Below are 22,407 nucleotides of genomic sequence, written 5' to 3'. Positions count from 1 at the left end.
TATGCCCGTGTCAAGCACAGTGCATACCCAGAAGAGGCATCATGTTAGTTTGACCCAGCTCCCCTGATGTCTGTATAGGCTATGTGCTTCAGCAGGGCTTTTAGGTGCTTTTATCTAACACCTGATTGAATCAACTATTAGATAAAAGTGCCAAAAAGCCTGGCTAAAGCGCCTGATCTATATAGACACTGGGGAGCCAGGTCAAACTAACATACTTCCTCTTCCAGTAAAGTGCTGGGTGGTTTTTTTTCGTTTTTTGATGTGCTGTTGCATCAATCAATAGTTGTACCTTTTTATGTTGGCTCATGCCCTGTGAATGTCTCTGAAGGTGTTCTGTATATTATATTGCAATAACTTCTGAAATTACCTTCAGGAACAGCAGATTTGCGGCAAAGAAAGAAGCAAAACTGCTCAGAAGCTGATAAGATGTCTTCAAAGGAGAGAAAGAAAGAAAACCCAAATTTAGGAAGAACACCAAAATGTAAATTCCAGTATTTTCAGTTAACTTTTCATTGTTCTTTTAAAATGCTGTAAATTGTATTTCCAGTACAGTAATTGTTACTGTTTATTTTGAGGGATATTTTTGGATAATCAAAAAATATGCAGAGGAGAACTTAATTGCAATGAAACTTCAAATATAAAGAAAAGTGGTAATGCTAGATTGCTTTAACTTTTTGCCACGTACTAATTGCATTTCCTATAAAAAGTATTTCCTTAAAGTTGCACCTTTTTGGTCTATTTAAAACCAAACCCCACCCCCCACTCACTTTAATTCAAGCATAAGTACACACACGACACTTTTAAACGTGGAATTATCTGTCAGTTTACAAGTTGGGAGTGGATGGTAATTCTGCAGGAAAATAGAACTAAAATAGATGTGTTAAGCAATCCAATAACTAATACAAATTGTTGTTCAGTGTAATAAACTTATTAAATCACCACACTGAATCGAAATGTTTTGTGTTAAATGTGCCTGTTTAAATTTGAGAGTACTTGAGCAGAAATGGAACTTGACTGAATGATATAAACTGGTAAAATCCAAGCTAGCCCTGTCCTATTTTCCAGGAAGAACAAAAAAAATTAAAGAGATAAAGTGCTGGAATCTTAACATACTGTTACCCTCCTTGGTGTATATACATTTTGAATGAATTTTACCAAAAACATGTAAAATTGGAGTTGAGTCCACTTATCTTTCTGGAGGATGTTTTTCCTTCAGTGGATTGTTTTGAAAGTCACAACTGCCAATTAAGAGCAGTCATTCAGCATTGTATATAGTATTTTGCTATGAAATTCCCATTCAGCAATAGTGAAAATGAAGGGTATAGTCCCACACAAGGAGTGTATCTCTAGTTCAGTAGAAATTGGATTTGTTGTAGGGTCAGGTTTTTTAACCTCTGCAAAGATCAGTGTCTGCAGACTAGCCAGGAGTACATATAGCTGCAACAAACAGCTGCTGTGGTATCACTTAGGTGTTCTGGCTGTTTATGTGGCTTTTATTTCAAAGGGTGCCGTTTCTCTGATCAGCTGTGTAAGATGAACTCAACTGATTGCTAAAGCTTTAACTTCAAAGGTGCTGCTTCTTCAATCATCCTTATTTTGGCAATCTGCTGCAAACTAAACATGTTGCATATCATCCAGGTTCTCTTGTATTGTGGTTTCTGTGACTGTCAGGGGTGCAACTGTTGGATTAATTTTAATGACCTTGGCATTCTGAATTGTGTGTAGAGTACTAGTCATATTGAACTTTCTTTTTGTTTTTACTTTGTTACATTAACAGAGTGGAGGATATTCATTTTTCAACATTTCTTTACAGATGTATTATTTCAGCGGTTTGCAAAGCTTTTCTTTGGCTGTCTCGCAGCTGTCACTAGTGGGATGATGTATGCTGTGTACCTTTCAACCTATCATGAACGGAAATTCTGGTTTTCCAGCAGGCAGGTAAAAAAAATAGAATAGTTCTGAAATAATTCTGAGTTGTAATGTCCCACTGATCAGGAAGTCAAGTGAAAACAAGAAGTCTGAAACACCCTAACTCCTTCAGCCCTTGCCTATATATATAACTTAATCTGTTGTATCCTCTTTGGTATTGATGCTAGTCTTAATGTCTTCCTTCATAAGCGTCTTCATGCCTTCCTCCATGCTGCATGATGTGGTTGGAACACCCTTCCAGAATCCTTGATAAAAGCATTCACCCATCACTAATTCATATAATTCTTGAAAACTAACTTCAGTAGCAGCATTTTCCTAGTAGTGTGTGCACTATATTTTCTTTAAAGAGAACCTCCATAGGTTGCATTTAAACTGAGTAATCACTTATAATGACTGTGTGCCCTTCTTGGGGTTCACTGTATCCTTACTCATCTGTTAAGTTTATCATTCAGGCTCTCTAAGCTGGGATCTTTCTTGGGGGTCAGAAATCTCTCCTGAGTTCCGATTCCAGAATTAAGTCCAATTCATTTTGTGATTTCAGGCAGATTGCTCAGTCTCTGTATGCCTGTTTTCCCACATTAAAACAGAGATACCTATTAATTTATCTAAATTAATTATTTAGTATTTAATTAATTAGTAATTATGTAGTGCTATTCAAGAGAGGGAAACTGTTATATCTTGCATATAATTTAAATTTTAATATAAAATAATTAAATATGTTAATATTTGTCATTCTTTATCTGATGTCCTTGTTTTTATAATATCAAAATAGATTTTGTGTGTGTTATCTTGCTGAGAAATTGCACTCTATGGTTAATTATCATCTAGATACTTTAAAAGGCTCTTTAGAGCCATACAGTGAGTTCTAGCTTATATTACTTTGGCAAAAGTCACTACAGACTATAAGATCTGTAATAGAGTTACAAAGTTCATGTTGATTTTTTTTGAGCTATTCCTGAAAGGGCATGGCAATGAGAGGTAGTAATTGCTCCTGCATTTAGATTATTTAGTCATTTCGGTTGTAGAGGGTTTATGTGAACCTTTCATAAAAAAAACATAGTTCTTCCACTGTAAGAAGCAGATGTGACAGGATCCATCTTAAAGGCTAACCATGGCACCTCCTTGCAGCTAAATTAGTCCTTCCCTACCCACTTCCAAGGCTGCCACTTTATCTTTACCTGCCATGCTTTTGGATGATATATATATGTTTGGAAGGCTGCCCCTAGAGTATCAGAGTAGGTCTCGGGTGCTTGCCTTGACTGGTCTTGGCCACTTGCTTCCCTAGTCTTTCTGTCTGCTGTATGCCCCTGGCTCTGGCTCTGGCTCTGGCTCTGGCTCTGGCTCAGCTCTTTGGGCCGTAAGCCTTGCTTAAAAACAAAACAAAGCAAAAAAACCCATGTCTTGTGTCTCTCTGGCACTAGTCTTGGTGTCTCCGTAGCCATATTCATGCCTTGAGTATTGCTCTTTGCAGCTGGCCCTACCTTGGCTTCAGCCCACTGGCCCTTAGTCCACAACTCACAATATGGAGCATCTTCAAGGTCCCCACCATGGCCTCCAGCCTGCCATGTAGCCACTCCCAAGCCTTGTGGTACAAAATAGTGAAAATAAAACTTAACCAAAATAGCTAACTTCTCTTTGCCAGGTGAACCCAGAAAAGTTGCTCTTGGCCCTACCAGCTGTTTGTGGTACTTGTATCTCCCTGCAGATTGCTTAATTCAGCCTGTTCTCCATGGGGCTTGTCTCCCTACAACCCTCAGGGCCAAAGTGACCCTCTAGTCCTGGAGCCAAGCTATATACCACTTAATTCCACCCCTCCCAATCACCTGACCCTTGCTTGTAAGAGTCAGGCACAGGGGATTCCCATTAACCAGTCTAAGCTTGCTTCTATGCATCCAGTCTCTTTAGGAGCAGGCTCACAGTTTTGTGGCCAGCTATTTGCAATCAAGCAGCCTCTGCGCTGTCTTACAGCACTTAGCTCTGCTGCTTGGCCATATTCTTGTTGGGCACAGATAGAAATGACATTTGTCATTCAGTCAGCCCCTTGAAATCTCTCTAAAGCCATGCCCAAACAGAAGAGATTGGCTGCAGAGTCCTCTGATCGCATAACAAATTAGCTCTCATTGTATGCTCCTATTATTAATTTCTGTCTGCTCTGTCTGCCACACAGCAGCACAGCTGCTGTCTCTGGATGGGAGGGGGAGAAGCCAGGGGAGGGAGGTCCACTCACCTTGACTGGGCTCCAGTCTACCTGTCATCCCCCCCTGCTTCAGCAGGGCTGAGAACCCTGGAAGACCTCCATCCCCTAATTTCTCCCCCCTCCCATCCAGAGACAGAAATGGAGCTGGGAGAGGAGGGGTATGGAGTCAGGGTAAGATGCAGCCTCTCTCCCTGGATCAGCTCCAAATTGGAGCCGATCCTCCACCCTCCTGATCCAACAGCTAACGTCTACTGGATCAGAGGGATCAGTCTAACTCATGGTGATTTCTATGAATCATCATGAGTTACACCCAGATGGTGCACTTCTGTCTGTGCCCCTTGTCTACTTACTAGCAGCATTCTCAGCTTTTGCTGCTGCTGCCTTTTAGCCTGTTGCCTGGAGTCCATTTTTTGAAACCTCTCTTTTTAGCCAGTTTTCTTGAGGTACGTGGCTTGCAGCTTTGGAGCTGCTACTCCACTTACCCTCTTGGCTGCCTGTTTATCCCTGCTGGCCCCTAGCCAATTGTCTCTTTCTTCTCTTAAAGTAACCAGGGGGTAGAGGCCCCCTGTTACAGCAGAGCTTTGAAATTCTTTAAGAAGAAAGCCCCTGGATTACAGAAGTACCTTTTCTTTGTCTCATGGATTCATGTTCAGGTGTTGCTAACATACAGATACAGACATTGTGATTTTTCAATGCGTGTCATTTGTGTTGCTCAAAAGAATTTTTGCCAGTATGTCAAAATAATTTAATATGAACGTTCCATGGCTAAGCCCATGTCTTCTTCTAAATAGCAGCATTGGGCATTACACTGGAAATGTCTGGAAGCTGCTGGTGCAGCTGTAGTGGTGTGATTAGGAGGACAGAGCCATGTTGGGCTTGGCCTTCCAGGGCTAAATCCATTAAAGAGTTTGGCACCAAAATGATTAGTTGAGTACTCTTAGGTTACAGAGTCATTCTCTCTTTTTTTCTCTATTCCAATAAAGATCTAATTATTCCAGGCAGGACAGATACTGTCCCCTCCAGATTATTTCTACTGTGGTCTTTAGGGTATTCTGCAAGGAAGTGGAAGGTGTTGATTTCAGTCCCTCCTCAGGCTGAGGAGGGAAGAAAACAGGCATCACTCAGGTCCTGAGAGGGAATGCCCTACCTGCTGAGTTTTTTTTCAAAGTTCCAGCTCCACCTCTCTGTAGCTGTTTGTCTGAAAAGTTCAATCTGTTAAAAAGGTGTCTGAGAAAGGTGGAGAAATGTTAAATATGTGGATCCGGAAGGGGGTTTCAGGACTGTCAGAACTGAGATGTTTTGGGCATGTCTGTAAGTGGATCTTAAAGAGCCTAGGAAACTTCACTGATGAAAACTGAGGTGTACAGGAATATTATGAACTTTCAGGGATAGGCAGCAGTTGAGTGGGCATTTTAAAGTTTACAACTTTAGATTTAGGCACCTAAATGATTTGTGGTTCTTGCCCTGACTTACTGTGTGGCCTCAGGCAAAATGCTTCACTTCTCAGGCTCAGTTATGTGGTCTGTAAATTATAGGAAGCAATATATTTATGGCAATAGTGCTATAAAAATTAATTCTTTGTAGAATGCTTTGAAGATGGCCAGTGGAGTTTCATCCATAGGTCGTTTTTGTAATACAGCACACCTGAAAATGTTTTTCTTTTCTTAATAAGAACAAGTTGTTAGCAATTTAATATATATTAAATTATTTAATTTTCTTCTAGGAACTTGAACGAGAAATTACTTTTCAGGGTGACAGCGCCATTTATTACTCTTTTTATAAAGACTTGCTAAAGGCTCCATCCTTTGAAAGAGGTATGACAAACATCTATGTTTTTTTAAACTTACAAAGTCACATTTCCCTTTTTAGAGAGTTTCTCTGAGACCTATATAGGAGTATAAAACCAACCTTTCCACTCTGCAGGAGTTTTTAAACTAAGAGTAAAGTGCTAATCTAACATTTTTAGACCTCCTCTAAAACATGCCTGCCCACCCTAGATACCTTTGAATTACTCTTAATACATGTGTAGCCTTGATTGATGAATCTTATTTTGACATTGAACTGTATGGGCAAAAATTCATGTGAAGTGCTTTAAATTTTGTCCTAATTTGAAGCATTCCTAAATTGAAGTGCTTTAGGACTGTAGAAATATATAGGCCTGTCCCAGTTAATACACTTCATAATGTACTGGAGCTGATGCTCTTGTTCTGTTCCACAACTAGGAGGCTGATGAGCAGGTATCCTAGCCTGCCTCTTAACCACAATCCCTAGAGGCTTCTGAAAAGAGCTGAGTAGCAACAATAAAGCCTAATAAGTATTTTGCCACCCAGACTTCGGCTCTGTGCTTCCTGCCATTACTGGGCTGGTCAGTTTCATGTGCATTGCCTTCCCTGTGGAAACAGAATGGATGATTCCACCTCCTTGATCTGTAGTCTTTGGCCTCCTGATCATACTGATAGCCCTTTTCCATTATGTCCGCCATCTGGTGTATCACAGAATGGAAACTCAAAGCTCCATGATCTTGGTACTTAAAAAGTTCCTCCTTGAGTTGTGCTATGTATAAGAGTTATGTGCCAGAGAAGGAATAAATGAGTCCATGGAGGACAGCCTTCTCTATCTCTTCAGATTGTGTATTGTTGCTTCTGGGCCCAGAAGCAACAAGTGTTGATTGTTGGGAACAGATAGTCCTGAGGACATTGTATGAAAAGCAGTGGCAGCAGAACTGCAGGATGAGCAGGGCCACTTTCCTTGGTCTGCACAGAGCTGACTCTATTGCTCAAGGGGCAGGTCACCAATACAAGGGTGCCCAAGAATGTGGAGAAGTGGCTGGCAACTGCTGCTTGGAAGCTAGCAATCTCTGATAGTCTCCAGTTTTACAGAGGCATAACAGAGCAGCTTCGTACCCTTGTCAGCTTTGCATGGAGCAGAGATGGCTGTTGTGTTGTTGGGGAGCAGCTATTTCTGTGCTTCTTTCTCCTACCTCCCAAAGGCAGTGCCCAGGGCTGTTCCTATGCTCGTTCCCCCTTACTTATGCCACTACTGCCAGCTGGTCACCAGCCACTTTGATGCAAGCAAGTCCATAGCTGCATTGGGTTTACAGGTGAAATGACACACTGTCCAGAAGGTACAAGAGCCATGCTTCCTCTGCCTCATAAGCCTAAAGGAAATCCTAGATAGATTTGCCTGGGTGGGCTTTTTAACTTGTGTGGGGGCCAATTAATGGCACCCAATTTCCCAGTGCACTGGTACTTGGAGTAGATTAATTGCAAGGGGTACTTCTGCATCATGCTGCAAGGCGTTGCAGACAACTGGGGGTAGTTTACCAATATAGCTACAGGATGGTTGGTCAAAGTCCATCATGCCTGGGTCTTTAAGAACTCAAGCATAGTGTCCCTGATGATGGGGAAGTATTTTCCCATGGTGTGCCCATCATATAGCTGGAGGGGGTGACTGTTACCATTTCCAGCTTGGATACCTGCTGCTGCTATGACTCATGAATCTCTGTGCTAGAAATTTGGATCTTTGGAAGGAATTCTTCAAATACTGGCTGAGTAGCTGCTGATTAACCATTGAGTGTGCCTTTGGACAGCTCAAGGCAGGGTAGAGGGTACTGGGTGTGCATCTGGACACTAGCATGTGGTACCCGCTTTGGATAATCGGGCTTGCATCCTGCACAACATCTGCCAAGCCAGGGGCAGGGTCTTTCCAGAGGTCTGGGTAATGAAAACCCAGAGGATTGTCAGCTGATAACAAGGTCCCAGAGATTGAGCCTCTGGAACACTCCAACCATGAAGGCATTCTCATGAACTACATCCAGTGACTTGTGGCTTATTTGGGAAGAGGACACAGCTATAAAGCCCAGTCAGACACAAAGGACAACTCATTTTGAAATGGAAAAAAAACTTTTTAAGTATTCAGTGTGCTTGTGCTTTTGCAAACTCGGGTGGGGTGTGCAGAGGTGAAACTGGGAGAAAAGGAAGAAGAAGATGTGCTTCCTGAAAGTGGCCTGTAAGTGACCTAGCCCTGCTATCACCGGTTTAGTGAGGACCCTAGGAGGCACAGGAGTCCTTAGGGGTAGTGTGATGGGATGTCATGCTGTCTTGTTGAGGGGAGGGATTGAAGCGAATGGAGTTCTACACCCTGCTGCTTTTCCCATGAGGTGAAGTGCCCACAGCCCTGTAAAGTCCAAGGACTGCTGTTCCTAACCCTGTCTCCCTGAGTCCTCCAAGAATGATTTTGTTTTGGAACTCCCTCCCGTGCTGGAGTAGGGGCTCTAGGGTCTTACAGTGTAGTAGGTTAGTGAGGGTGTATAGCAGGGCTAGCTGAAAAAGTCTCAGGAGAGAGAGTTGGTACTTTACATGAGCACCAAGGCTTGGGCCTGCTTTTGGTGCAACTGAGTAGGGGGAAATGTCTGGACTGGAGGGGTAAGTGGGAGAAGTGTGTGAAGACATGGGCAGAAAGGAAAGGGAGACGTGTTCAGAACATGAAGGCTTGTTCTATGATGGAGGGAGAGTCTTTTGCGGGCCTGGAACATAGTGGCATGCTTGTCCTGGGAAATACTCCTCCTGATCAAGTCAGCATACTGATTCTTGTGGTATTCCATGTGCAAATACCAACCTTCTGCAGCCAGAAGTCTTCTTTCTGAAGATGCTACCATTTCTGCTAGCATCTCCTCTTCCTTACTACTCTGAGCTGCAGCTTCAGTTTATATCTTTTGTCTTTGGGCCCTCAGTGGCAGCACCTGTGGGAGCAGTGGCAGCTATAGAAGTTGATTCTAGAATGACAGTAAATGGACAGTCTGCCTTTGTTACACTGGCACAACTTGGTGACAGGTGAAAAACTTTTCCCAAAAAATTTGGCATTCCTTCTCAGGGCTTTTATTTACTGAATGCTCCCAAGATGGTGAGTACACCAAGCCATAGGTTTCTCCATGTGGACCCTGGTCCACCTGTGACTGCCAGATGTAGCTGCCTTGAGTGATTCCCAGGTTGCAGGCTCAGCTTGGGGAAGGTGACCATCACTTGGGCTGCTGTAGGTCTTTTCCCTGTAATCTCGTCAGTGTTAAAGAGCCATGGTTTGTCCTTGCACCCTGGTGTTCCTCAGTTTTGCAGGCCTTCATTATTTACACTGACATGTCAGTCTTCCATGTCCTGAGTGCCAAATGACAGGCTATATACAAAGTCTCTATTGGAAACCTCATTGCCTGTTCTGTCTTAGTGCTACAGAAAACTGTCCTGCCTCAAGATGTTGCCTCTTTGCAGGGCCAAATAAGTTACAGAGGATCCTATAAGATAAAGGATCAACCTTTCAATAATGGCTGTATGAGTACCCCTGAGGAGCTTCACATACCTTTCACTGGTGGACTGGAGTATAATGTGGCCCTCTGACTCTTCCCTGGAATGAAAAGTTTGTCAATGCCCACGTGCTGGTTGCATGCCATGGATCACCCTGTGGTACTGAAGGATGCTCTGCTGTTTTTTTGGCAACTGTCTCATCAATTACCTCATCCATTACCCATCCTTGCAAGGATTTTCTGCACCAAAGCTTATATTCTTTTGCTGTACAGAAAATGTGTGCTGTAGCTCTCTATGGACCCCATGGAAATGCTTGCATCAGAATCTGGGATGCCATCCTTGAGCATCCATGCTGTCTAAGTGAAACTTTTGGAGCCCTTCACACCTGCATGCTGCCCTGCTCAACTAAAACCTACAGATATTCTCGGTGACTTCTAAAAGTGCAGTATCAAGGACTTAGTAACTGATGAGACAGACCACTAGTTCCAGCTGTGTACTGTAAAACCTTATCCTTGGTTCATTCCCATTCATCTGCTTCAAAGACAGCCAAGACCTAGGGAATTGGTTGAGGAGCAGGGTGGGTTTGATTCATCTCAAATGTGATTTAAATCATGATTTAAATCTTTGTCAGGAAGCCTAGATTTAATCATTTTCTACAAAAAGTGCATTCTTTTTGTTTTATATATATTTGATTAAAATAAAAGTAAATATAGATTTTTATCCACCCAGGGTGGTGGTGGGGGGCATCCTACATTGGTTTACTCACTTGACTATTTGTGATTTCCAGCACAGCTTACATTTCTAGAAGGAGTCTTTCTGCAGGGAAACCTGACTGATGGAGAAGGGGAGCAATGATTCATTTACATTTAGTCTGGTTTTGATGGCTCTTTCTCAGGGTCCACTGGGTGCTTTCCTCTTCCCAAGTGGAGTGAGGATCCATGGTCTCAACTCACTTCCAGCTATTGGAGTGTTTTGTATTTGTAAGCATTTGGGGTGGGTGTTTGAGTGCACTGTACTCAAAGCTAAGTTCCTAAGGTGGTCCAGAAAATACTGCCTGTAGTGTGCTTTTTGCAATCACCTACAAAAAGATTAAGTCACATATGGGGCAGTTGCTGGGATTCCAGGGAAGTGGAATTGGGAGCAAGTCCCAGGGAAGCCACCTTAGGGCTCTGAGGAGGTGAGAGGCAGATCACCAGGGATCCTGGTCATCTCTGATTTTAAAAAAAAATAAAAATCCCCAATTTTCAGGCTAAAGTAACCCAAAATCCAAATTTTTCCTTGATCAAAACAAAATGTCACTAATACATATATTAATACATATATATACTAATACTTATATGAGCATTCCTGGCTGATATGAGTTTAACCTCTTCTTAAGAACTTCCAGTGAAGGAAGTTCTATATCATTGCTAGCCAGTTTCTTTGGGTATTTCATCATCATACTGATTTTTAGAAAACTGAAAGAAGCTTTTGCCAGTTAGATATGGACTTTTAATCTGAAAGTCAGATTGCATTTAAAAAACCAGAAATTATTTTATCCTGTCTTCCTCAGAATAAACCACATGGAATTACATCTAACACTGTTATTACTTTTTAAATTTAAGTGCAAGTGCATCACTCACTTGCTTTAATAGTCAGGTTTCCTGCTCTTCTGTTTTTAGAGCACTGTTGTTATGATTTCTAAAGTGGCATAAATAATTTGAGGAATTTTTTTTTTTTTTTTTTGGTCCTTAGGTGTTTATGATCTGACGCACAACAACAAAACAGTATCACTGAAGACTATTAATGCAGTGCAGCAAATGACCTTATATCCAGAGTTGATTGCCAGTGTATTATATCAAGCATCTGGTAGTGAAGTATGTATATTTGCCCTGCTTTGTTTGTATTATAGCATAATGTGTATGTCAGGTTTTGTATGCCATGTGCAATAAATTTTTTTTACTTGAGTGTATGTGATCTGAGCACGGCATTGGGGTTAAACAGCAACACTCTAAAATGTAGAAAAGCTTTGGCCTCTTTTCACTCTCCTCTGATCTGCCCATGGTGTCTCCTACCTTAAGCTCTACCACTTGTATTTTTCTACTCTTACACTTGGAAACTACTCTGCAGTCTCATCTGCCATGTCTCCACCTTCTTCAAGATCTTTCCTTAAGCTTATTTTTTCAGCTACACATTATAAATCTCACTGTAGTACGATATTATCAAACCAGAAAATGTAAAATTAGTGAAACATCACTATATATGCAGAAAATGTAAAATCTTCGTCAAAACAGATGCAGGTTTCCCTTGCTTTATGCTGTACATGCATTCCTGGAAAACGGTGCATAACTTGAATTCGCATAAAGGGAAACCACTTTACAATGTAACAAATAGGGACATGTTCCAAGACCTTGACTGTACTGACCCCCAGACCCATTTCTACCATTTTTACAAGACAATTTTGGTACTTCCCAACAGCAGACAGTTCACACAAGCACAGAGCAGTATCATAATGGGGGTGGCAACTACAGACACACGTGTCATAGACAATGAGTGAGGAGCACAGATCCACACCGGAGACTATATTTTGGCGTGCATCACTCCTACAATGCGCCACACAAAGCGACTGACTGCAGGCTTCCACCACAACAGTTGCATAAGAGTGAATTTACCTTGCATATAACGAATTTTTGGTATAAAAACGGTCATTGCATATGAGTGAATTCGCACATACAGAACCCGCATAAAACAAGGAAAACCCGTATTACATTGTAGCATCATCGAGTTGTTAATTTACACTGCCTCCCACCAGAAAAAGAAAGCGTTTCCATATTGTATGCTTAAATTATAAACTTTAAAATACAAGGGACCATCTCTTCCCAGTTTATAAAGCACCCAGCACACTGTTAGCACTACATACATAGTAAATAGTAGTAATTTACAGTTTCAGCTCAGTTGCCGCTATGTCTCTTCGTTTTTATTTGTAATTTCAGGAAGTTATTGAACCAGTGTATTTCTACATTGGTATAGTTTTTGGACTGCAGGGAATTTATGTGACTGCATTGTTTATAACCAGTTGGGTTATGAGTGGGACTTGGCTGGCAGGAATGCTGACTGTAGCATGGTTCATTATTAACAGGTAAGAAAAACATCTTCTACATAATCTAGATTGTCAATAAGGAATTCTAACAATATTATTAGAACTGGCCAGTGCATTTTCAGTGAAACTTGTTTTGTTAGAGTACACTTTTGTTGAAGCTGAAATGCAGAGATGTATAGATTTTGATGAAGCTTTTCATGAGAAGGTTTCTGAGATGCAGAGTGTACTTTAGGAGGGGTGTGTGTGTGTGTGTGTGTGTGTGTGTGTTACCTAATTCTATTTTGGGTCAGACATATGAAAATGTTTCTTTTTTTTTTTTTCAATGGAGAAGGAAAACAAATGTTAAAACCTTCAAGGTTACAAAATACAATTGTCTTTCTCTGGCCTGCAATCAGTATCGCAACAGGTGTTTTCCTCCTTCGAACAAAATGAATAAATATTTGTTTTCTAAAAGCTGTTTTTTTTAATTTGCACATTGATATGCAAAGTAGAGTCCCTTCTTACCTTGATGACCCTGCTATCCAAATTTATTTAACATGTTTCATGTACATGAAAATTCCCCCTGCCAATACAAACTACTGTAAAAGCTGAGAGGTAATTAGCCGTGTTAGTTTGAAGTAGGGCAGAAGACAAGGTGGAGGTACACCTTATAAACTAACTGAATTGGAGATGTATAAAGCTTTCAAGCCATAGCTCACTTCATCAGATGCTATGAAAGGACATGCAGAGAACCAGCTGTCATATAGCAGTAATGATTTAAATGTAAAAGATGGAGGAGAGGGGAAAGGCTTATTTATCTCTGATCCAGTTAGTGTTTAATAGCAGTCAGCAATTTTTTCAGGTGGTGGGCTTGAATGATCCAACAACTTAGTTCAGAGCTGGGCAGATAGACGGGTGCTAGGTCTCAGCTCCTGCTGCGGCTTCTCATTGTTTTGGTGGCATGCCTGTGGGAGAGGGCCCACAGTGGCAAGGAGAGAGTATCTGCCACTGAAGCCCCCACCTATTGATGCCCCATGTCTCTGGGATGGATCAGATGGCTCCCTGGGCCATCGGGTGCCAACCCCTTATCTGAAGGTGCACCTTTACTTTGTTTTCTGCTATAAAAGCTGGGAGCAAAACCTTGTGATGAGGGAATGAGAACTCGAGTTCTGCTCCTACTTTTGTCTCTGATTTGCTGTGTGAGACTTCCTGTGTATCACAGTTGTTAGCAGTTATTAATCACTTGGAGATTCTTGGAAGAAAAGAACTGTGAAAGTGTAAAGTAGTGTTGATATATCTGAAGCTGAACTTGTTGAGGAACACTTTCTTTGGAAGGTGTAAATTCATCACTGTGGTCGGCAAGTAAAAAAAGTTGTTGATCAGCTTGCTGGAAGCAGTACCTGTGGAAAAAAAAATGGTAATGGTGAATAATCCATATTTTTTTCTCAACAGCTAGCAAAATGAAGCAACTTTGGAAACGTGAAGGCTTGAAGTAGATAGAGCTCCAAATTGGACCACTGTGAGGGGGGTCATCAGGAGCAAAAATGAATTTTCAAAAGTATCTGATATAAGGGAGTATTAGCTGAATAAAAGTGATTAAGCACATTGGAACGTGTTTAGTTAGAAGTCAGTAGAAACAAGGCTCTAAAGGCTTAAATTGCTTTTGAAAATTGTGCTTGGGCTTTGAAATAATTTAGGTACTTTTGAAAATGTTACCTTTGGCTCAGGTAGCTTGAATGCTGTCAAGTCACTTTATATGGAAAAATCCTTCCACTTTCCTGCTCTGTGCTTTCCTTCCATTAGTTATCTTCATCTTGTCAGTAATAGTTTCAGAATAGGATAAATTTGCTGCTGTTTTGGTTTAGTAGCATTACTCTAGAGTGTTGATACTTTTTGCATAAAGCAGCTTTGAGCAGTTTGAGAGGGTACTTTTTCTAAATTGTATTGTGTAATAGTCAGAATCTGTTCTTTCTATCAGAAACCATATTTCATTTTAATGTGAAAAGCAGCCCTTATGGGCTCAATCCTATAAACTTTAGTTATGTGAGAGGTCCAAATAATTTTGTGGAACTCTCCATTTTGATGCTGTTTTAAACTTATAACTATTACTTGTAGTGAAATGGCTTTTGCTTCTGATAAGAAACATAATGCATTTAAGCAGTCACAAAAGAAATGGCTTACTAGTAAGGCATCTATAACTTAGGTTTTCCTTAATGATTTTATTTCATAAACAATTTAATAGTTTTGTTCTTCTGTACTTTGTTTTAGGACAGATACAACAAGAATTGACTATTCTATTCCTTCAAGGGAAAATTGGGCTTTGCCATATTTTGCATGTCAAGTTGCAGCTCTTACAGGCTATTTAAAAAACAACATAAATTCTTCTGCTGAGGTAAAACAAATATAATTTATTTTAAAAATGCAGTTAGGAGAAATGTGGTCCAGAGAAGTTATCTCTGTCATCTCATTGTCTTACTAGGCAGAAAAAGAAGTGGAAATTGTTTGCTCTTAGCAAAGCAGCCATCTAAAGCATTTGTGTCACTGCAAAGAGATTCTTCTGTCCTCTAATGCTATTGTGGAGGTTTGGAGTCTTGTACTGATGCCATCAACTAACTCACTTTTGAGACTTGTCAATTTTTTTTCTTCGTAACGTTATGAACAGTTTGGCTGTCTTGTCATCTTACTCAGGAACATGATGGTGGACTTGCTTCCTGTCCCTTTGTCAAAGGAGTTTCTTTGGACATGTCTGATCACTGTCTTAAGAATGACACTTTATCTCATTAACAAACATGGGGTAAACTTGGGGGGGTGGGGATGGGGGAAGAAGAATTCGGCTAACTAAAACATGACTATGTACCGGTGATTTTTAAGACCTCTTTTCATGCTCATCCGCAGTACTAAAACATGTAGAAAATAAAACTGCTTCCTGAGAAAATATTGGCTAACATTTAATTAAGTATTTTTGTTCCTTAAACAAGTAATTTCCATTCCTAGTGTACTTTGTTTTAATAGTTTCTCAGTTTTTAGTGGTAGAAACTCAGCATGATTAAGGTAGTTTTTTTTTTTGTTTCCGTAGAGTTTTTGCTACCTGTTGGTGAGTGCTGCAACATACACTTTCATGATGATGTGGGAGTACAGTCACTATCTTCTGTTTGTCCAGGCTGTGTGTCTCTTCCTGCTGGACAGCCTTACTCTGGTACAGACAGAGAAGGTACTTATGACTTGTCACTGCTAATTTTGTTGAAATGTGAATTAAACCTCGCTATAAGGTTGGGATTTTAAAAGGCCAGAACCTGGGGTCTATCTGAAATGTATGTAGTATGGTGACTTTAAGTTCATCCTCACATCCCTTTCCCCCTGGGCCTCTGTGTTTTCCTGGCTTAAGTCTGAGGGAATTGCCTGAGGGATGCAAATGCCCTCAAGGGGCTGAAGGTGAAGCCATGACTTGGTATACAGCCACACCCCCTTTGCTTTGGCCATATCCCCTTTTCCTTGTTAGGTTGACAGCAAGAAGGGCAGTGGCTCTACACTACTGGAGGCTTACCTTTGGGTTAGGTAAGTGGCCTTATGGATGGGATGGCTGGCTTGTGTAAACAGTTGATTCAATAACAGGATATATTTAAAATTGTGTCACTTGTTGGAGGAGGATGGGTGTTTAGCTAAACCTGGTTAAAGACCAGGCAGACAGGTCAGCAATATTAGATTTTGTAGTTTATAGTTTTCTTTGCAATAGACAATGGTGGAAGACATTTTAAAATGCTGAAGTCTTAAAATTCTAAAGTAGAAGACATTAAGTCACAAGTTTCATATTCCTCAGACTTTTCCACTGCTTTGGAAAATATGGTGTCTCTGTAGCTAATTTTATTTTATTTTTTCCCATTAGGTCCATGAGGTATACAAAATCTATCTGTTTTCTCTCTTCTTGGGATATCTCTTGCAGTTTGAAAATCCAGCATTATTAGTTTCTCCACTCCTAAGCCTTGTAGCAGCTTTAATGCTCTCTAAATGCCTAGAGGTAACAAAAATAACCTTCTGTAATTCTGAGATTAATTTTTTTTTGCTTAAACTGAACTCCAAATAATACTCATTTTTAAATTCAATTGCAGATGAATATGAAAAAGGGTACATTTATTTCAAGACTCCTGAAAATAATGCACTTTTACTTAGTATTTACAGTAACAGTGACACTGAATTTTTTATTAAAGGTAAGATTTATCTATTGGAAGAGCTGTTTAATTCGATCATATCATATCTGGAGGGATGTGATTATCTTGCCAAAGTAATTTTAGTAAAAAACTTTTCAAGTGGCATGTATCTTGTACTTCTGGCATTGGACTAAGTTCGCAGCATATGGAAGAATTAAAATTGAAGCCATTCTTGTTTTATAGGGAAAAACTTCCAATTTGTTCAGATATATCTTTGCTTCTAATAACTCAGGTAGCTATTTTTATCGAAACCAAATGAAAGATAAGGCTTTATGTTGAAACAGAAACCCAGTCTGTTCTCTCATAGGCATGGATTACAAATCATATTTTAATTGTTTATTAAACCTGGTTCAGCATCATTTCTCTTTTGAGTTGGATGGCTTATGTAGATGGGGGCCAAACATTAAAACACATTTTAGCCTAGGAAAATGAGCAAACAACCAACGAGGACAAGCGTTTCAAGGTGGACAGTAATTTTCACTTTGTCTAGAACATAGAAAGGGAAACTATGCCTTGATGGGAGTCTCAAAGGCCTGGGAGTTGACAGGGTTTTGATCTGGCCTTATATTTTGGTGAATAAATTTTTTTTTGGATACTCTTTAGGACAGGGCAGGCAATTATTTCGGGTGGAGGGCCACTTACCGAGTTTTGGCAAGCTGTCAAGGGCCACATGGGTAGCCACACCCGTTGACAGGTGCCCTGCCCCCGGTAGTTATCTTGCGACCAGAAGTCCTGCCCCCTAATCCCTGATATTTGCCATCAGAAGTCCCTCCCCTTGCTCCTGGAAGTACTCTTTTCAGCAAGGGGTTTTGCCATCTCGGAACCAGAAAAATACCAAATTATTTTCTAAAAAGTAAACATCTACAACATTCATTAATTTGATTTCAAAAAATATTTTTGTCCTGATTTACATGCATTTGTACATAGAGGTGATTGCACAATAGCTTAAAATGAAGTCTTACTCTTGTATATTGTGAGGGGGTGGGTATTGCTTTGTGGGGGGCTGTGGGTGTGTGGGGTGAAGGAGCCATGTGGGTGGATACATGGGGTGTGGGGGGTATAGGGTTTGTGTGGGAGGGTGGTTGGGCTGTGGGAGGGGGTGTGGGGGTCTGCCTGTATTGCAGTGCGAGGGGGGCTGTGGGTGCATGTGTATTGTGGGGTGTGCATGCGGGACTCGCCCTACGAGCACATACACACTCTGCCCCTGCCTATGCACATGTGCTTGCACACACGCATGCGCACCCACCCCCAGCATGTCCCTGTGCTCCCGGTCCCCCAATGCAGCCGGGAGCCTCATGGAGCAGGGCGGGAGCAGGAATATCAGGGAAATAGCTGGGGGTGGGGCGGGGCTAGGCTTCTGGCTCCTGCTGCCAGCTCCCCCTGGGTCCTACTGCCCCTGGCTCCTGTCTTTAACAGGCAGACAGGAGTAAATAAATATTAATTTACTAAATCTTTTAGGGGCCCCACAGGCTGGATAGAATGGCTTGGCAGGCCGTATTTTGCCTACCCCTGCTTTAGGACCTTGTCTATACTACATCAGATAGAAGGTCTTGGGGAGGACAGGTCTGAGCACACCCTGCACATACAGCTCTGCTGATGCACTCTTAAGTGGGAAGTTTGCCTGTGAAGCTAGATTGGGATTTGGCTGTCAAGAATGCTAATTTGGGTGGATTGGGTCAATAGGCTTGGATGGGGAAAATATGCTGTCTGGTTCTCCACAAGACCCACTGCTGAACCAAGGTAGACAAACCTGAACAGACTCCAAACTTTGCTTGATTGTGGTACTTAACATAAACTTTAAAAAAAAAAAAAAGAAGAAAGAAACAAATCCTGAAAACCAACATGGAAATATTATGCTTGTTGAGAAGTTTGAGAGAACTCAAATTCTGTCTTCCTTCCACATTAAACCTAAGTCTTATGCTCTTGGGCTCATAGAAAAGCTAGCTGATCTTGCAGAATGGGTGTGCTGAATTTATCTGGATTGAACAAAGTGAATTAAGAATTTGAATGGTAAGGGACCGATGTGGTTTTTCTAGGTCAGAGCCTGGCTGATTAGATAAGTCAGCTGGCGTGTCCTTTGAAAACTGGGCACTGAGCTAGCAAACCAGTCTTTGCCATGCTCTTGGTTAGTGTTCTGGAAGTTGGCTGGCAACTCTTAACTTGCCATATGGTTGGCGTACCTGAATGAAGTGAGGTGTATAAGCTTATATACTAAGCAAAACTTACTTAAATAAGGTTTGACTAGCAAATAAGTTATATGAGTTATTGGTTGTTTTAACTGTATTTTGGAACGTGTGATTGTTCTCTACCCTATTTTGTAATCTGAATGAAAAGAGGACATGAAGGTAGTGTTCCAGGCTGTGTTAAATTTTCTCCACAAAATTGCTTTTTCAGATGTTTGTCCCCCATAAAGAAAACGAGCATTTGTTGAAGTTCCTTGAAGTAAAATTTGGATTAAACACAACTAAGTAAGTTTGAGTTTTTCATTTACAGGTGTCTCAAATGCACAGAATTTAAAATCACTTTAAAAACTACAGGAGTTAAAATGTGAAAGCTTGTAAAGTTTATTGTAGAAGAATTTAGGAAGGAAACTTTTTTTTTTTTACTTGCCCCAAACTTTTAAAAATTACGTTAGAAACTTTTCATGTCCAGGATGAACTTGGATTTCTGTGGCATTTCAGCAGGGGTAAAAGTTTCTGTTTCAGATTTTTAAAAATATAAATATTCCCATGGATAGCAAGGAAAACATCCTACCCCCCCAACTAATATTGCTGAAAATAGAAGCCAAGATAATGAGGTGAAACCACAGAGCTAACCTTTCATAGTTAGGAAACAGAAGTCTTCCTGCCAGTTAATATTTTGCTTCAAAGTATTTTGGTAGCTAAACCAAAGGAATTATTCCAAATAAGAGTTTTGGAAGATGGTAACATAAGTTGAGATGAAAATGTTAGGTTTTTAGGAAAGTGTTTCCTTAACCACAATGATTGGGCACAGAACTAGACACTTGAAGGTAGATGCTATCGATGCAGTTTGTTAGATGAGATGTCAGTACTGTCATGATATTGCAAAACTTGGGGAATTGACCTGCAAGAGATTCTGGGAGCCAAGCCTCATTTACAGAAGTGTCCAGGTATAAATATCACCAACATAAGCCTTATGTAGTATTGTTTGATATTGATACAATTATGTCTGTGCATCCTCTTACAGAGGTTTGTACTTATGGCTTATTTTAGTCATGGGATTATCTTACTTTCAAGACATGGAATACTACTTTTAAGACTGCTATTAAGACAGAATAGAAATGAGTCTTCCCTAAGGAGTTGGACAGTGTTCCCTTGGAATGATAGGAGTTTGGTCTCTGCTCACTTGAGGCATTTCAGAAGGCCTGTCAAAATCTGTCACAATTCACTGGTTCTGAGTACAGTGTCAGCAATAGTGGGATTGCTACTAGGATGACAGTGCAGCTAAAAGTTTTAGAACTCTTCTGGGCCCAAAGTTATGGATTGCTTGCTATAGGCCCCTATATGCTATCACTCATCACTCTTTGGCTAGGTTACAGACATTCAGAAAGCCTGAGGCAGAATCGATCTAAGTTACGCAGTTTTCTGTAGGGGTTTAGGTTGTAGCTGTGTTGGTATAAGGACATAGGCAGACAAGGTTCCTTGGGTGAATTTGATATCTTTTATTAGACCAACCCAAATGGTTGGAGAATAGTTATTAAGCAAGCTTTCAGGTTCAAAAACCCTTCGTCAGGCTAAGGAAGCTTCAGCAGTTGGTATGTGCTCTTCCTGGATGGAATGACAAGTAAAGAAGCCAGGGGCTGGGCTGGGGAGTCAGTTGCCAGGCAGATTGTAATGTATCAAAAATCCAATGTCTATGTTTAGTCCCTGATCTCTAGTATCCAGCAGGTTGATGAGATGGAGCTCATAGGCTCCTCTCTGGGAAGTGTTGTGTAAGTTTCCCTTGAGGATCAGGACTGAGAGATTGGAGAGAGAGTGGCCCTCCTGTGAGAAATGTGCCCCCACCGGTAATTGGGTATTTCTGTCTTTGATAGATTTCCGGTGTGCATTAATTCTGGTGCGCAGTTGTTGTCTGGTCTCTCCTACATATCTTCCATCAGGGCATTTGGTGCATTGGATGAGGTATTTTACATTTCTGGAGGTGCAGCTGTAAGATCCTGGGATGCTGATGGCTCTGTTGTGGGGTGTAGTAATAGTGGGGGTGGTGGAGATGTGTTGGCAGGTTTTGCATTTCTTGTCCTGGCACGGTCTGGATCCTTTTGGTGTGTTCTGGGCTTGAGGAAGTTTGCTTCTGGTGATGAGGTTGGCGAGGTTCGGTGCTTGTCTGAAGGCTAGGATGGGTGGCTCTGGGAAGATCTTTTTAAGAATAGGGTCTCTTTCTAGTATGGGCTGCAATTTTTTGAGGATTTTCCGTACAGTTTTCTGTAAGCACTGTAGTTTAGATTGGTAGTGAACTGAATACACATTTGTCCTTTGGTGAGAGGGGCACACAGTTTGCCTATCTTAGACTGGGTTCCACCATTTTTAAACCAGTCTACTGTGTATGTTGAACTTCTGTTTTGTTATGGGTTTAGACTGGTTTCTGATCACTTATATCAGTAAAAGTGTAATGTCTGTACTTGGCCCTAGAGTGGACATGGTACTACAGTGTAAGGGTTTGCTCATTCTGGCTATTTCAGCTCTCCTGGTTCTGTATAGTGTAGATTCAGAAAGAAGATGAAAGAGGACTGAGATGAAAGTCTTTGCAAAGGTACATGAGATAAAGAGCTGGACACATTTAGTGCACCACTTACCTCACCAGTTTTGCATTTTAGTGGAAGATGAAAGACTTCTGGCAATACTTAAAGACCATATTTTGTCAATTTTTTTAGCTGAATTATTTTGTGAGGAGAAGGGTGAACAGCCAAGGGGTTAAGATACAGGATTAAAATTTGGGAATTTATTTTTTGGCTTTGCGCTGGGCTTCCAATATGATCTATAGGCAAGGCAGCACAACTTTTTTATTTTTTTTCTCCTTTTTAAATAAACATGCTTCCTTTTCTCAGAACTCTTTCGCTTGCTTTATAGATATCCACATAAGGGTTTTGTCACCCCCACAATGACACTTAAAATGGGTTCTTGATGTAGAAGTGCTTTTAAAATGTAATAGAATTATGTCTTTTGGATCACAGAAGATACTTTTCAAGGACAAAAGTGTGACACTTTCTAAAACATACTTGCAAAAACATTTTCTATTTGAACATATTTTGTCATGATTCTGAAATAATTTGAGATTCCTGTGACCAGGCTAACTAACCACTTATTATTTTAAATGTGACCTTTTTGCCTTACCAGGAACTTTACAATGAATTGGCTCCTTTGTCAAGAATCCCTTCAGGCACCATCCCAAGACTTTTTTTTGAGACTGACTCAATCATCTGTATTGCCTTTCTATATTTTAGTTTTAATTATCTGCCTTTTTTCTGTAACTCAGGTCATCTTTAAGAGAATTAGGTAAGTAGCTAGCTTTATCACAATGGAATACTTTTTAAAAATGAATTAAAGATCATGTGAATTTATATGTACATAAAATCAGAAATCTCCTCTTACATCAATACATAAATCTGTAAGATCAGAGCATGAAACTGTGTTACATATACCAGATACAGTTTGAATAGAAGGGCCCTACTGTGATTTCTGTGGTCATTTTCCCTGATGAGAAATT

General features: G+C 40.7%; 1 protein-coding gene across 3 annotated transcripts in view; it reads left to right on the top strand.

Annotated features, from left to right (window-relative positions):
• The first annotated feature begins 377 nt into the window (after positions 1 to 377).
• DPY19L4 (dpy-19 like 4) overlaps positions 378 to 22,407 on the top strand; it is a 62,260-nt gene continuing 40,230 nt past the window's right edge. Inside the window, exons 1-11 of one of the 3 annotated variants that reach the window (XM_006019987.3) lie at positions 378 to 481; positions 1,814 to 1,938; positions 5,850 to 5,940; positions 11,155 to 11,276; positions 12,393 to 12,538; positions 14,747 to 14,870; positions 15,555 to 15,689; positions 16,362 to 16,493; positions 16,585 to 16,683; positions 19,078 to 19,151; positions 22,038 to 22,196. In XM_006019987.3, the coding sequence (XP_006020049.1) occupies positions 427 to 481; positions 1,814 to 1,938; positions 5,850 to 5,940; positions 11,155 to 11,276; positions 12,393 to 12,538; positions 14,747 to 14,870; positions 15,555 to 15,689; positions 16,362 to 16,493; positions 16,585 to 16,683; positions 19,078 to 19,151; positions 22,038 to 22,196 (1,262 nt within the window). In that variant the 5' untranslated portion in view covers positions 378 to 426. Of the gene's footprint in view, positions 482 to 1,813; positions 1,939 to 5,849; positions 5,941 to 11,154; positions 11,277 to 12,392; positions 12,539 to 13,930; positions 13,971 to 14,746; positions 14,871 to 15,554; positions 15,690 to 16,361; positions 16,494 to 16,584; positions 16,684 to 19,077; positions 19,152 to 22,037; positions 22,197 to 22,407 lie in introns of those variants that run through there. The other 2 variants (XM_025199417.1, XM_025199418.1) reach the window with 2 other exon arrangements.

The sequence above is a fragment of the Alligator sinensis genome, unplaced genomic scaffold, assembly GCF_000455745.1.
Source record: "Alligator sinensis unplaced genomic scaffold, ASM45574v1 scaffold273_1, whole genome shotgun sequence".
In the NCBI taxonomy this organism is placed as follows: domain Eukaryota; kingdom Metazoa; phylum Chordata; order Crocodylia; family Alligatoridae; genus Alligator; species Alligator sinensis.
The sequence above is the reverse complement of the archived record's forward strand: the minus strand, read 5'-3'. Positions and strand labels throughout refer to the sequence as shown.